At 41.2% G+C, this 13177-nt stretch overlaps 1 protein-coding gene across 5 annotated transcripts in view; it reads left to right on the top strand.

Annotated features, from left to right (window-relative positions):
- PPP2R5C (protein phosphatase 2 regulatory subunit B'gamma) overlaps positions 1-13177 on the top strand; it is a 139615-nt gene that overhangs the window by 71536 nt on the left and 54902 nt on the right. For 4 of the 5 annotated variants that reach the window (XM_069489809.1, XM_069489818.1, XM_069489829.1 and 1 more), the window contains one exon: positions 11125-11324. In XM_069489809.1, the coding sequence (XP_069345910.1) occupies positions 11125-11324 (200 nt within the window). Of the gene's footprint in view, positions 1-10766; positions 10821-11124; positions 11325-13177 lie in introns of those variants that run through there. The other variant, XM_069489847.1, reaches the window with a different exon arrangement.

The following is a 13177-nucleotide window of genomic DNA, read 5'->3' on the forward strand; positions in this document are numbered from 1 at the left end:
CAGATTTATATCCAAATTAGTTTAGCTGGCAGCACTTTGATCTTGCCCAAATTCCACCCACAGGGAATGGAAGAAGGACAGTTCAATATCCTAGTGACAGGAAAGACTGCTCACTGGTGATTTCTCATAGAACACCACCAAACAAAACATAGTTGCAGTTAGACAGCGTGCTCAAGCCAGTGACCACTTAGGATAGGGACAGCACCGTTCAAAGTCTTGTCTGCTTCATATGACCAGGTGGTTACTTCAACTTTATATGAGTAGTCCAGACAGAACATGAAGGGGGCGGGGGGCGGGGGGGCGAAGATTGGCTATATTTGAAAGAAATAATACCCATTTAGAAACCTGAGCAGAGACACAGTATGTATAGTGAAGTTAAATGAACATACCTCATCAAATCTAAGACACTATTGATTGTAGGTCAAGCTACTTCTTAAAAATTACCAAGAAAGAAAAAGTGAAAGATGTAATTTGATTTTAAGGACATTAATATGGAAAATGTACATATTGGAATGGGTAAAATAGGATACTTGCACTTTGAAATTAAGGAAGATTTATTGTAAACTTCAGGAGTCATCAACCAACTTAAGACAATTTAAGAGGGTTAATTCAATTTTGAAATTATGTAGGTGCCGAGGGTCAGGATAGAAGTTAGTCTTGTCACTTCACATATATAAAAGTGAATATTTCATTGTTATGTTTATCATGCTTTCAAGTTGTAGAAGTTTGGGTTCACAGAGTAAGAGATAATTGTTGCTAGAGGTGGCCGCCTGCCAGGCCGGCGCCCAGGGAAGCAGAGCTTGGGTAGGCGATTGCCTCGGGAGAGGACTGAGGACTGGGCGCGTAGGCTGTAGCTCAGGCCTTTCTCTTTTGAAGTAGATCTTCCTGCTTCTGGCATCTTAATTTCAGTTCATCTGCGCGTCTTCAGAACAGATCTTTCTTATTCCCAGATCAAGCTGTATCACTCATCTGCTTAAAAATCCTCTATGATTCAAATCTATCTTCGGTACTTCCAGATTTTTCTGTCAAGGTACCTCTGACTACAGGGATTCCAGAGAGGAGAAATGCTTATTGAGAGAAGAGGGTTTCTCTGAGGACCTGGGTTTTATGTAGATTATGTTCCGCTCTGATACATGTGGCATTATTTTGGTGTAAATATGTTTGAATTTATGGTACCTCTCAGTTAAATTGCCTGAATTTATTTCCCTCAGAAATTTTTTTCAGCAGATATCTGAGGTCCCACTATTTGCTAGCCAGTTTTAGATGCTGAGGATAAAACAGTAAACAAGACAAAGTCCTCCTCTATAAAAATTTACAATTAAGTATCCAGTGTGATTAATCTAGGGGTATGTAAAATGTAATCAAGTATTATCCTCATTCAAGGTGCCGTCTTTTTGAGGAAAATTGGTTTTCCAGGAGAATGCACCCTGTATAATCTGTCCTGTTAACATCAGGGCCCTCTGATTTGAGCAGTGAGCACCTCTAGAGACTCTTCCCCATGAAGGGGGCCCTTCAGTGCCTCCACCCCGGGCGTCAGCCTCTCCTTAACTGTGCAGCTCCTGTCTCCCTAAGCCTTCTTCCCCTGACACAATCAGTCACCTCCTCTGCGTCCCCATGGTGTCTCTGCTATAGCATGTCTCACTTCTCCCATATTTTGGTCATTTTTCTTTTAGATTAAGTATTGTGTTTTAATGTATCTCTGTCATCAATGCCTAGTCCAGTACCTGGCACATATGTGTTGGGTACGTTTTACCTTGACTTCCTGATGTCACAAGCTGTGTCCTCAAGGTTGGGGCCCACTCTGAGACCTTAGTTCTTATGTCCCAATTACTCCCACAGATGCTGAAGATCTGTGAAACAAGTCATACGGCAGTTTTTAGTTTATACATTTGGCATCATAATTGCTGATCTTTAAGAGAAAGAGAATCTTTCTATAAATAGGAAAAAATTAGAGATCACTTACATCTTTATACTGATTGGAAAAATTTTTCAATAAAAGATATTCAGACCTTACATTATTCCACATGAAACACTACATAGAAGAATGTTAGAAAACATGTTGAGATTTTGTGTATGTGCGTGTGCGTGTGTTTTCTGGTCCCAGGTAGACCTAGGTTGGTTTGGAGGTTGTCAGTCTTGACCCATCTAAAGCTGGGTTGGAAACAACCAACGTCTGCACACGCAGATTGCACGCCTGGAGTGGCCCTGGGGGAGCTACCCAGCTGGCAACAGTGGTCACCAGTGGGGAGAATAGGTGGAGGGTGGGGGTGTGGAGGACGGAGACTCTTTTTTTTTTTTTTTTTTTTTTTTTTGAGACAGAGTCTCACTCTGTCTCTCCTGCTGGAGTGCAGTGGTGTCATCATAGCTCACTGCAACCTCAAACTCCTGGGCTCAAGCAATCCTCCTGCCTCAGCCTCCCAAGTAGCTGGGACTACAGGCATGCATCACAACTCCCGGCTAATTTTTCTATTTTTAGTAGAGACGGAGTCTGGCCCTTGCTCAGGCTGTTCTCAAACTTCTGAGCTCAAGCAATCCTCCTGCCTCAGCCCCCCAGAGTGCTAGGATTACAGGTGTGAGCCACTCTACTCGGCTACTATGTGCTTTTAATTTTTCTTTTCTTTTTTTTTTTTTTGCCATATGCATGTATCTAGCCTTTTTTATTTGAATTATAATGCACCCACAGAAGCATACAAATCAAATGTAAAGTGTAATGAATGATTATAAAGCAAATATCCATGTAACCACCACCCAGACCAGGCACCCGGAAAAGCCGCCTGGAGGTCTTTTTTAGTTTTAGGGATGCCTATTTCTGTACTGTATATGAATGCAGTCATACTGACTAAATCCCTTTCATTTGCCTCTTTCATGCAACAGTATTTTTTAAGTCTTACTCATATTGTGTAGCTACATTTCATCTCCCTAGTTTTGGAATATTATATATGCTCCAGTGTATTTATCTAATCCACCACTGATGGACATTTGGGTTGTTTGCAGTGTAGACTGTTAGGACAGTGCTGCTTCAAGCATTCTTTTTCCTCTGTTGTGGAGCACGTGTGTATGAGTTTCATGAGGTGGTGAGCCCAGGAGTGCAGGTCTGGCACATGTGTCTTCAATGCCAGTTGACAATGCACAGCTCCTCGGCCCGTAAGGGGCCAGTGCACTCCAGCCACGGCACAGCTTCTCGCAGCAGTTTAGGGTTGGCCAGGCTCTTAGGGGTCTAGTGGTATCTTGTTGTGGTTTTAATTTGCATTTCTCTGGTTACCAATGAGAGTGATGATCCTTTCATATGAGATTAGCAATTTGGATATATTTTGTATGAACCTGGTTAAGGCTTTTGTCTATCTTTCTATTGGTACTCTAAATTTTCCTTTCCTTTTTTTTTTTTTTTTTTTTTTTGAGACAGAGTCTCACTCTGTTGCGCGGGCTGGAGTGCCATGGTGTTAGCCTAGCTCACAGCAACCTCAGACTCCTGGGCTTAAGCAATCCTCCTGCCTCAGCCTCCCAGGTAGCTGGGACTACAAGCATGTGCCACCATGCCCAGCTAATTTTTCTATATATATTTTTAGCTGTCCCTATAATTTCTTTCTATTTTTAGTAGAGACAGGGTCTCACTCTTGCTCAGGCTGGTCTCGAACTCCCGAGCTCAAACGATCCACCCGCCTCAGCCTCCCAGAGTGCTAGGATTGATTACAGGCGTGAGCCACTGCGCCCGGCCTAGTGATTACTGTTTTTTATGTCTAAAAAGGTCCTTCTCTATTTCTTTCCTTACATAAGACTTTATCCTATATTATTTTTTAAAGGTATTAGAGTTTTGCCTTTCAGATTTAAGTCTGAAACCCACCAGGACTTTATTGTTTATTGTGTATTCTTGTTCATCCTTTTATAGACAATACAGTGTGTGCCCAGCACCACATGTTGAAAGGCTGGCCTTTCTTCACTGTTCTGCAGTCCAGTTCTGTCACAAATCCAGTGTCCGTATATGCACAAGTCTGTCTCTGGGCTTTCTTCTCTGTGGTGACACAGAGCTTGGCTGTTTTCATTAATTAAGCTTTACAGGAAGTCTTAATTTCTGGAACAGCAAGTCCTCCCACCTCGTTCCTCCCCAAGAGTGTCTTGGGTAGTGTTGGTCCTTTACATTCCACAGATGTTTCAGAATCCACTTATCCAATTCCACAGAAGTGTCTCTTGGGATATGGATTAGGAGAGCATGGAATCTATGGGCCATTTCTTACTTGGGTAAATGTTATTCACAGACTCTTAGAGCAAGCGTCAAGCTCTGCAGGAACCTGTAAAAGCTCTGCCTGAGATTGGAGGAGGCGAAGGGGCTGCTCCCGTCAGCCCTGCTCGGGAGGTCCCAGCCAGCGCAGTCAGGCCAGAGAGAGAAGGGTGTCAGGACTTGCAGATGAAAGAAAAACCAAAGGGCTTAACAGATATATTATCAGAATTCATAGGAGTTAAGCAAGGTAGCTAAATATAAAAATCATACCCCAAAATCTTTTTTTCTGTATTGTAACAGCAGTTAAAAAATTAAATCTTCTTCAAGATACCATTTACGGTAGCGTCAAAACATAGCAATTACCTAAGAATAAATCGAAAAATATTTAGCACATATTAAGAAGAAAATTACAAAACTTTATTGAGAGACATTTAAGGAGAACTTGAGTAATTGGAGAACTATTCCATGAGTGTGGATTGTAAGGTTCAATATCACAGAGACTTCAGTTCTCCCCCAGTCTGTATGGGATATACAGAGGGCCGTGAATAGACAAAACGTGAAAAGGAGACAGTGACGGAATCTTAATTAGGTAGTAAGGCTTACAGGTCTCTAGGAACTCAGGCTCCACGGTGGCCGACAGAAGGGAGACCTACCTGCACGGACACACATCTACGACGTGGGAAACAGTGGAAGCAGCAGGGGAGATGGTCACGTGTAAAAATGGCATGTGAATTTTCTCTTTAAAAAACAAAATGATACTGCCGAGCTTTTGTTTTCTTAGTGGGAGAAACTTGTCATCTGCTAAGTTTCTTCTTATGAGACATAGAACCAAGCAGAATTTAGTATATATATTAATGAAGGATCCTAAATTTGCTCCAGATTGTTAGTACTTGAATTCAACTTTGTTCCCACTCATTTCGTACTCAGAATAAAAATATTTGAAAGACAAGACGGCTCCATAGCTAAGGACTGGCTCTTACCTTTGGAGAGTTTGCTCGTTTGTTTCTGTTTTGCATAAGATCTCACTTGTCTGTGGACTCACGACCTGCACGGCCCCTCATCAGATCCTGGGAGCAGCGTGCTTGGCCTGTGTCACCCGGTGACCTCTGTGTTTGCAAGTTGGGCTGCTTTTTGCTTAGCGAATGTTCCGTGAGTGACTGGGAAGTAGTTGCCACCCCCGTGTGCCTGCACCTTTGGAGGCATCTTTTGAGTTACCACTCTCTAGGCTGGCAGTTTTTCGGCTCTATCTCATTGTTCCATTGGGTAACATTTGTTTGGAAGAAGCCGTCATCTGTATACCAAAAAGTCCTGGTTCTGCTGTCTTTCTGCAGCTGCCATGCTGAAAGTTGGTCCTTTATTGTATCTTAGAGCATTTCTTTTAACCATTGAGATTTGCCATGTGGAAGTGGGCTGGCCTTTTTTTTAAATCATTTTCCTACCTACAGAGTTCACATGATGCCTCTCAACACACAGTGACAATTTGGTGATTTAGCCTTATCACATCATATTCTGTGGTTTGGTGGCTAAATGTATATGTCACAGCTCTCAGTCCCTTCTGTAATTGAGGCACACATTGCTAGCAACATCTGTGAAATTGGTTATGATATCATTAGCCATTTGGGGCTCATTTATAAAGCCTGCAGTGGCTCCTCACTGCCTAGAAGTGGTCTCCAAACTCTTGTTCGCACCTGCACAGCAATAAAACAGTCTCAAGCACACACCTCCACTGTGTATAAATTTGTATCTTAAATATTAATATATCTTATTCTTTGTAGAAGAGGAAAAATATAAGTAGACACTCTGCTGTTTTCTTCCTACATCCTAGTGGCTCATCTTGAGTAACCCCGGGGGGTTCACCGTCAACTCTAAAGATCGTGATCAGTGGAACAAGTCCACTTCCTTTGTAACTCTGGTGCCATGCAATGTAAAAATGCCACCCTCTCCCACTCTCGGGACCAGGGATGTGTATAAAGCTAGGAATGGGGTGCTCCCATCCTACTTTATTTTGTTGTTGTTGTTGTTGTTGTTTGTTTGTTTGTTTTCTTGAGACAGAGTCTTGCCTGGGCTAGAGTGAGTGCCATGGCGTCAGCCTTGCTCACAGAAACCTCAAACTCCTGGGCTTAAGCGATCCTACTGCCTCAGCCTCCCGAGTAGCTGGGACCAGAGGCATGCGCCACCATGCCCGGCTAATTTTTTTCTATATATATTTTAGTTGTCCATATAATTTCTTTCTATTTTTAGTAGAGACGGGGTCTCGCTCTTGCTCAGGCTGGTCTCGAACTCCTGACCTCGAGCGATCCACCAGCCTCGGCCTCCCAGAGTGCTAGGATTACAGGCGTGAGCCACCGCACCCGGCCCACATCCTACTTTAAAAGTAACCTTTGTTAAGGATTTTGTCACTGATTAATAACAGGCTTCCCTTTAGTAAATAAGTTTTTAAAACAATAATACATTCTTATCTCCACCTTCTTTCTGTTACAGGTGCCCTGTCCTCCACTCCTCTCCCACTACAAGTTTTGCATGAGTATGTTCATACATTTTGCTCCTGGTATTATTAAGAATTTATCTTGAGGCCAGGTGCAGTGGCTCATGCCTGTAATCCTAGCACGCTGGGAAGCCGTGGTGGTAGGATTGCTTGAAGCCAGGAGTTCAAGACCAGCCTGAGCAAGAGTGAAAATAGAAAAATTAGCCAGGCATGGTGGCACATGCCTGTATTCCCAACTACTCAGGAGACTGAGGCAGGAGGATCACTCAGGCCCAAGAATTGGAGGTTGTAGTGAGCTATGATGATGCCACTATACTCTAGCCTGGGCAACAGAGGGAGACTCTATCTCAAAAAAAAAAAAAAAAGAATTTATCTTGAAATAATTGAGAGCTATCTAAAAGTTGACTAACAAATTAATGAAAATAGTGGGGGAGCTGAAATTATACAAATATAAAAGTGTTTGTGATAATATTTATACCATTGAAAATCAGAATACATAAAGGTATAAAGCATATTCTTCCACCACCTCCACCTGTTTTTATTTTCCAATGGTACAGGCCTATTAACACAGCAGAAAATAAGATTTTTTAAATATATCGACCAGGAAGAGGCTAAATTATATTAAAAAAATATGGAAATATTTGATAGGACCTAAAGATGCAAGGTTTTTTTACTTTTATATTCAATTTGATTGTTGCAGTTTAAAAAAAAATGGTAAAATTGTAAAAATAGCCAAATGAGATTTTTTTTTTTTTTTTAAGAGGCGGAGTCACCCAGGCCGGAGTGCAGTGGCACTGTCATAGCTCACTGTAACCTCAAAATCCAGGGTTAAATCTATCCTCCCACCCTCATGCTCCAAAATAGCTGGGACTACAGACAGATGCCACCATACCTGGCTAATTTTTTAAAAAATTATTTTTATAGAGATGGGGTCTCGCTGTGTTCCCCAGGCTGGTCTTGAACTCCTGGGCTCAAGCAATCCTCCTGCCTTGGCCTCCCAAAGTGCTGGGATTATAGGCATGAGCCACTGCACCTGGCCCCAGATGAGATTCTTCAAAAAAGAGCTCATGAGATTATAATCACAAACCTATTTATAGACTATAAACAAAAATAGTACAGTAACACCTTAACTGTTTGGAACCCTGGAAGAATTGATACAATTCCAGATAGTTGAGATTTGCTTGCCTTTTAGAAGCATTTTGGATAAAAATTTTCTGAAAAACAATGTTTTACTCTGCTCTTCCTTCTGAATTGTAATAGATTTGTTTTTGTGTTTTGATGACAACGTAGTCTTTATTCTGAATATCAGTCATTGTCCTGTGTTTAAAAAGTGATGATGCCTTCGGGGCATTTTCAGGTGTGTGAGACTTATTCGACTCCATCCTGAATGATCCCAACATCCTTTTGAGTTTCAGTTCCCTAAACAAGGTGTATTTTACTCTTATATCTACTCTGCCGCTAAATAGCACCTCGGCCTCAGACAAGCTGTTTGAACTCTCAGTGTTTGTGTCCTCACCTCCAGATGAGTATAACAGTACCAGCTTGATACTGCTGTTAGTAGAATTCAGTGAGGACATGTTCTTAAAGGACTTAACTGGCCACTTCTTAGAAGCCAAGCTGTGAGTAGGTCCTGAATTAGGGGTGTCAGGGTGGCTCTTAGTTCTCCGTAATGTCAAGAGTGTGAGAATGCCAGACAGTTCCAAATATACAGGCTATGACTGCAGATAAGAGCCTAAATTAGAGTATGAACAAAGGTGTAGAATTGATGAGAATTGAAGGCAAGCAAGAAGATAATTCAGAAAATTAACCTTTCCATTGGAAAAGGCTGGGTATTTGAATGTTAAGAGTCCCGAACATTGTAACGAGGGTTGCTCACCTCAAATGATTGAACAGTCACTGGGTACTCAGAGTGTTTAGGAATCAAATTTTTGCTCTCATGGTCTCTTAAGTATCCTGTAAGCAGTAAACTCACTCCCATCACCCTGCTTGTGTGCTGCTTATCTCTGCATGCAGTGTAGGAAATCAGGAAACCAGAGTGTCCCATGAAATGGGTCAATTCAGATAGCGCTGTCTGTCTGTGTGCCTGCTACTTGCAAGGCTTGATGTTGGGCCTTAGGGGACACAGAGAACTAAAAGATGTAATCATGTGGTACGTTCCCTCCAAAAGCATCTAGTTGGGGGGGTAAGAAATACTAAGCAGATAGCTAATTGTTTACAGCCCGGGAAGTGCCAGACAACTTGCTCAGAGTGATGAATCTTATCTAACTAGGAAGTCAAGAGAGGCCTTGTAGAAGAAACCTAAGCAGGAAGTTGACAATTAGTAGGGCTAGGAAAGGACTAGAGGAGCACAGAGACAGCAGGAGTGGAATGAAAGGAAACCCCAGGGGCCACCCAGCCACTCCCTGGAGTAAGGCTGGCGTGGGCAGCAGGTCTTGGGACCCCTGACACTCCTAACAATTACATAGGACCCCAGAGAGCCTCTGTTGATGTGAGTACGGCTATAGATATTGACTGTATTCAAACAAACTACAGAAAATTTTTAAACATGTGTTTATTAAATTCATTACAATATAATAACCTGTTACATGTTAATAGAAATAACAGATTTTTATGAAAATAGCCATGTTTCCAAAACAAATTTAGCAAAAAAAGTGGCATTGTTTTATGTTTTTACAGATCTCTGTAATAATGTCCAGCTTAATGGGCGATCACTGGACTCTCTTGTCTGCTGTGCGCTTGGTCTGTTGCCGTATGTTGCTGTGGCTGACGTGCAGGAAGACATGGTTGGGAAAGGAAGGAGTATTGTAACAGTCTTTTCAGACAGTTGTGGACATATGCTTTGCTATTTCACCAAAACTTAACAAGTGGATAGTTTCTTTTTTTTTTTTTTTTTTTGTTGAGACAGAGTCTCACTTTGTTGCCCAGGCTAGAGTGAGTGCCGTGGCGTCAGCTTAGCTCACAGCAACCTCAGACTCCTCGGCTTAAGCGATCCTACTGCCTCAGCCTCCCGAGTAGCTGGGACTACAGGCATGTGCCACTATGCCCGGCTAATTTTTTCTATATAGATTTTTAGTTGTCCATATGATGTCTTTCTATTTTTAGTAGAGACGGGGTCTCGCTCTTGCTCAGGCTGGTCTCGAACTCCTGACCTCGAGCAATCCACCAGCCTCGGCCTCCCAGAGTGCTAGGATTACAGGCGTGAGCCACCGCGCCCGACCTACAAGTGGATAGTTTCTTAAAGGAATGTGCAATGTGGCCTCTGAAACCCTATTAGTGAGAGCTTTCTATACATTTTATTCCATGAAAATCCAGTGGTCCACCTTGCACTTCGAATGGCTCTTTTGCCCTTGAATGGTATTATAACACCATTTGTCAGTCATTTGGGAAATACTGGCTCACTGAGTTTTACAAATCTTCAACACATTTTGGTATTATCAATAAATCCCATTCATTAATATCACCACCGGTCTCATCTTCAGCCAAGAAAGCTGTCAAGTTCATACAGGCAGATAAAGGTTTTCCAAACTTCCCAGAATACTGGGCAGTCATACAGAGCTTTGAGTTCAGTCTCATCATTGCCAGCCCTGCTGTGATTATCTAAACCTGTTTCTTTATTTCTGTTGTTATTATAAAGACTGAATGGGGGGGAAAAAGTCTTTTGATATTTATAAATTTTTAGGATGATACCTGGCCCAGGTAAGCACTCACTAATAATAGTTATTGTTATCATTGCTGTTTCTAAATTACTATCATCATTAATATCATTAGTCATCATGTGATATGTGTTGAGTATGAACGAGAACGGAAGAAAATGTGCTTTGTCGAACACTAACATGGTGACTCTTTTTGAATGTTTGCAAGGAACAGTTAGTTTTGACAATCTTCAGACTAATGCCAGTTACTCAGTGCTTGTCAGCTGACCAGAGTGGACGACCACTGTGCCCTTTCCCTGTTGTAAGTCTAGAGCCAAAAGGAAGGATCCTTCCCTCTGGTCTTTTTTACCTTGGACTGTATACCTACCTTCTGTGGTGATCACATCGTGCAGATGTGCCCGTGCCTCTAACCCCAGCCTGGGGCCTCATTGTCTGCCTCTTGTTCCATTGCCCAGCACAGTGCCTGGTACGTGATTGTTGGTGCTCAGCATTTGTTAGAGGGAATTTATTTTGAACAATACTTGCAATGTGGTTTGAAAGAGTTAAAAAGCATAGAAACTTCATCATACTAAACATATGATCCAAGCAGCTATTTTTTTCTTTTCATTTTCTTCAAGTGATGTTTAACCTCTATTCACCCAACCCCATCTCTTTTTTCTTGAATCCCTATTAATTCAAAATAAAAATAGAATAAAGCTTAAAAAAGTGTTTCACGGTAACTTTGGATTAAGCATTTTTGCAATCAATATACTTTGCTTCCTGCTTTTCAGATGTTCCTCCTGCTGATCAAGAGAAGCTTTTTATCCAGAAATTACGTCAGTGTTGTGTCCTCTTTGACTTTGTTTCCGATCCACTAAGTGACCTAAAGTGGAAGGAAGTAAAAAGAGCTGCTTTAAGTGAAATGGTAGAATATATCACCCATAATCGGAATGTGATCACAGAGCCTATTTACCCAGAAGTAGTCCATATGGTAAGTCATTACAGTTGTTGTTTGTTTGTTTGTTTTGTTTCTGTGACAGGGTCTTGATCTTTTGACCAGGCTGCAGTGCAGTGGTGCAGTCCTAGCTCACTGCAACCTCAAACTCCTGTCTCCAGTGATCCTCCCACCCTGGCCTCCCACCGTGCTGGGATTACAGGTGTGCGCCACCGCACCCAGCCTTTAGTGATTACAGTTTAACTAATGTGTTCCAACACTGTTGACAAACAGGTCTCTGATAGTCTTAAGACAAGCTGAGACACCTGAGCCTAACACAACACTACCCAGTATAAACATCCTTCTGTTCCAAAATCTGTACTTGTGCCCTGAAGAATGAAAATTTCCTTTGTAATCAGCTGGATTACAGTGATGGATAATAGTAAGGGAACTCAGTTGCCATCTGGGGGCCAGTCTAAGTGGTTTATATTTATTAACTCATTTAATCCTCACAACTACCCTATGGGGTAAAAATGTTAGAACTTGTATTTATTTTATCCTCTTTAAACTTCTTTTTGTAGCATATTAAACATTAATATAATAGTGCCCTTATACAGTTTAGAAGTAAATATTTTGTCCCTATATGTTCAGGAAAATTCTAATGATGGAGTGGAGTTAAAATATTGATGGGACCAAGCTGATACCAGAACAGTCCATGTTAATTGGCTGAAGTGGCCTCCATCTGTCAGTGCTGGTGTCAGGACAGTATGTCCTGATTGGCTGAGACAGTCTGTCATCCTTCAGTTTGTTTTATTCAGCCCCCACCAAATCTGAGCCCTCAGAAGTCTCATACTTTACAGCCTAGTCCCAGGCATTTGCAGCTGTTCTTACTGTATCTCATTGTGACCCCCGTCAGCACCACCTGGAAACATTTCATGCAATGCTGTTTCCAAAACTCTTACTGTTTGACACCAAACTCCAGTTTTCTGTTGAGTTTTTTTTTTTTAATTGTTGATATTTTATCTGCCTTTGAAAGTAGTATACCTCATTTATTGGGAGTCATTATTTAATATAACATTTTAAATCCTGATTTTCATTGAACTGTTTCTTAAGTTACTGATTGTTTTTTCCAAAGCTATGTATTTCAGAATTGACTAAACTTGTTGACATAAGATACTTTATTTCTTACTTTAGTATGTTTGCTAAGTCCAGAATTTATCAGTATGGCCACTGTGACGGTGAGGGCCATGTGGGCTAATCTCCCCAGACTTGTGCCTGGATAGTTACAGGTATTAACTGAGCAGAAAATAAATACCCTAAAACCTTGCCCATTAAGACTAAGGGTACTTGGGGAATATCTTTTTTTCTTTCCTTAATTTCAACTCTCAATTACTTTGGAAGGCCACCCCAGCCCCAGAATCATAAAGAAAAGTCTCTGATATATTCTAGTACTTTCATAATTTTGTTCTTCACATTACATTTTATAATCCTCTTGAAACTTTTTTTTCCTGGTATAGGTGGGGACTAGAACTTCATTTTTTTTTTAATTGTCTTCTAAAATTGTTGAAAAATGTTTTGTCCCTATATCATGTATCGAATTCCATTCCCCCTTGATTTAAAATGCTTCTTTATTATGTGTTAATTTTATTTTCTTTTTAAGTTAAATTTATTTCTTGGTATATATTAAATTTATAAGTATATAAATTTATTATGTATTAAATTTACATGTATGGAAGGATTTTCTTTATTTTTAAGGAGTCTTGGCTGCCAGCAGTCTCTGATTCCCACTCTTTAACCTGAGAGGGAAGAGTCTTCAAAGAACGAGGAAGCTTCATTTGGCCTCGTTTGGGTCAAGTGCCCACCCTTGAACCAAGTGTGCTCCCAGCTGTTCGATTCGTCTCATTGTATTT

Source organism: Eulemur rufifrons, chromosome 2 (genome assembly GCF_041146395.1).
Source record: "Eulemur rufifrons isolate Redbay chromosome 2, OSU_ERuf_1, whole genome shotgun sequence".
Lineage (NCBI taxonomy): Eukaryota > Metazoa > Chordata > Mammalia > Primates > Lemuridae > Eulemur > Eulemur rufifrons.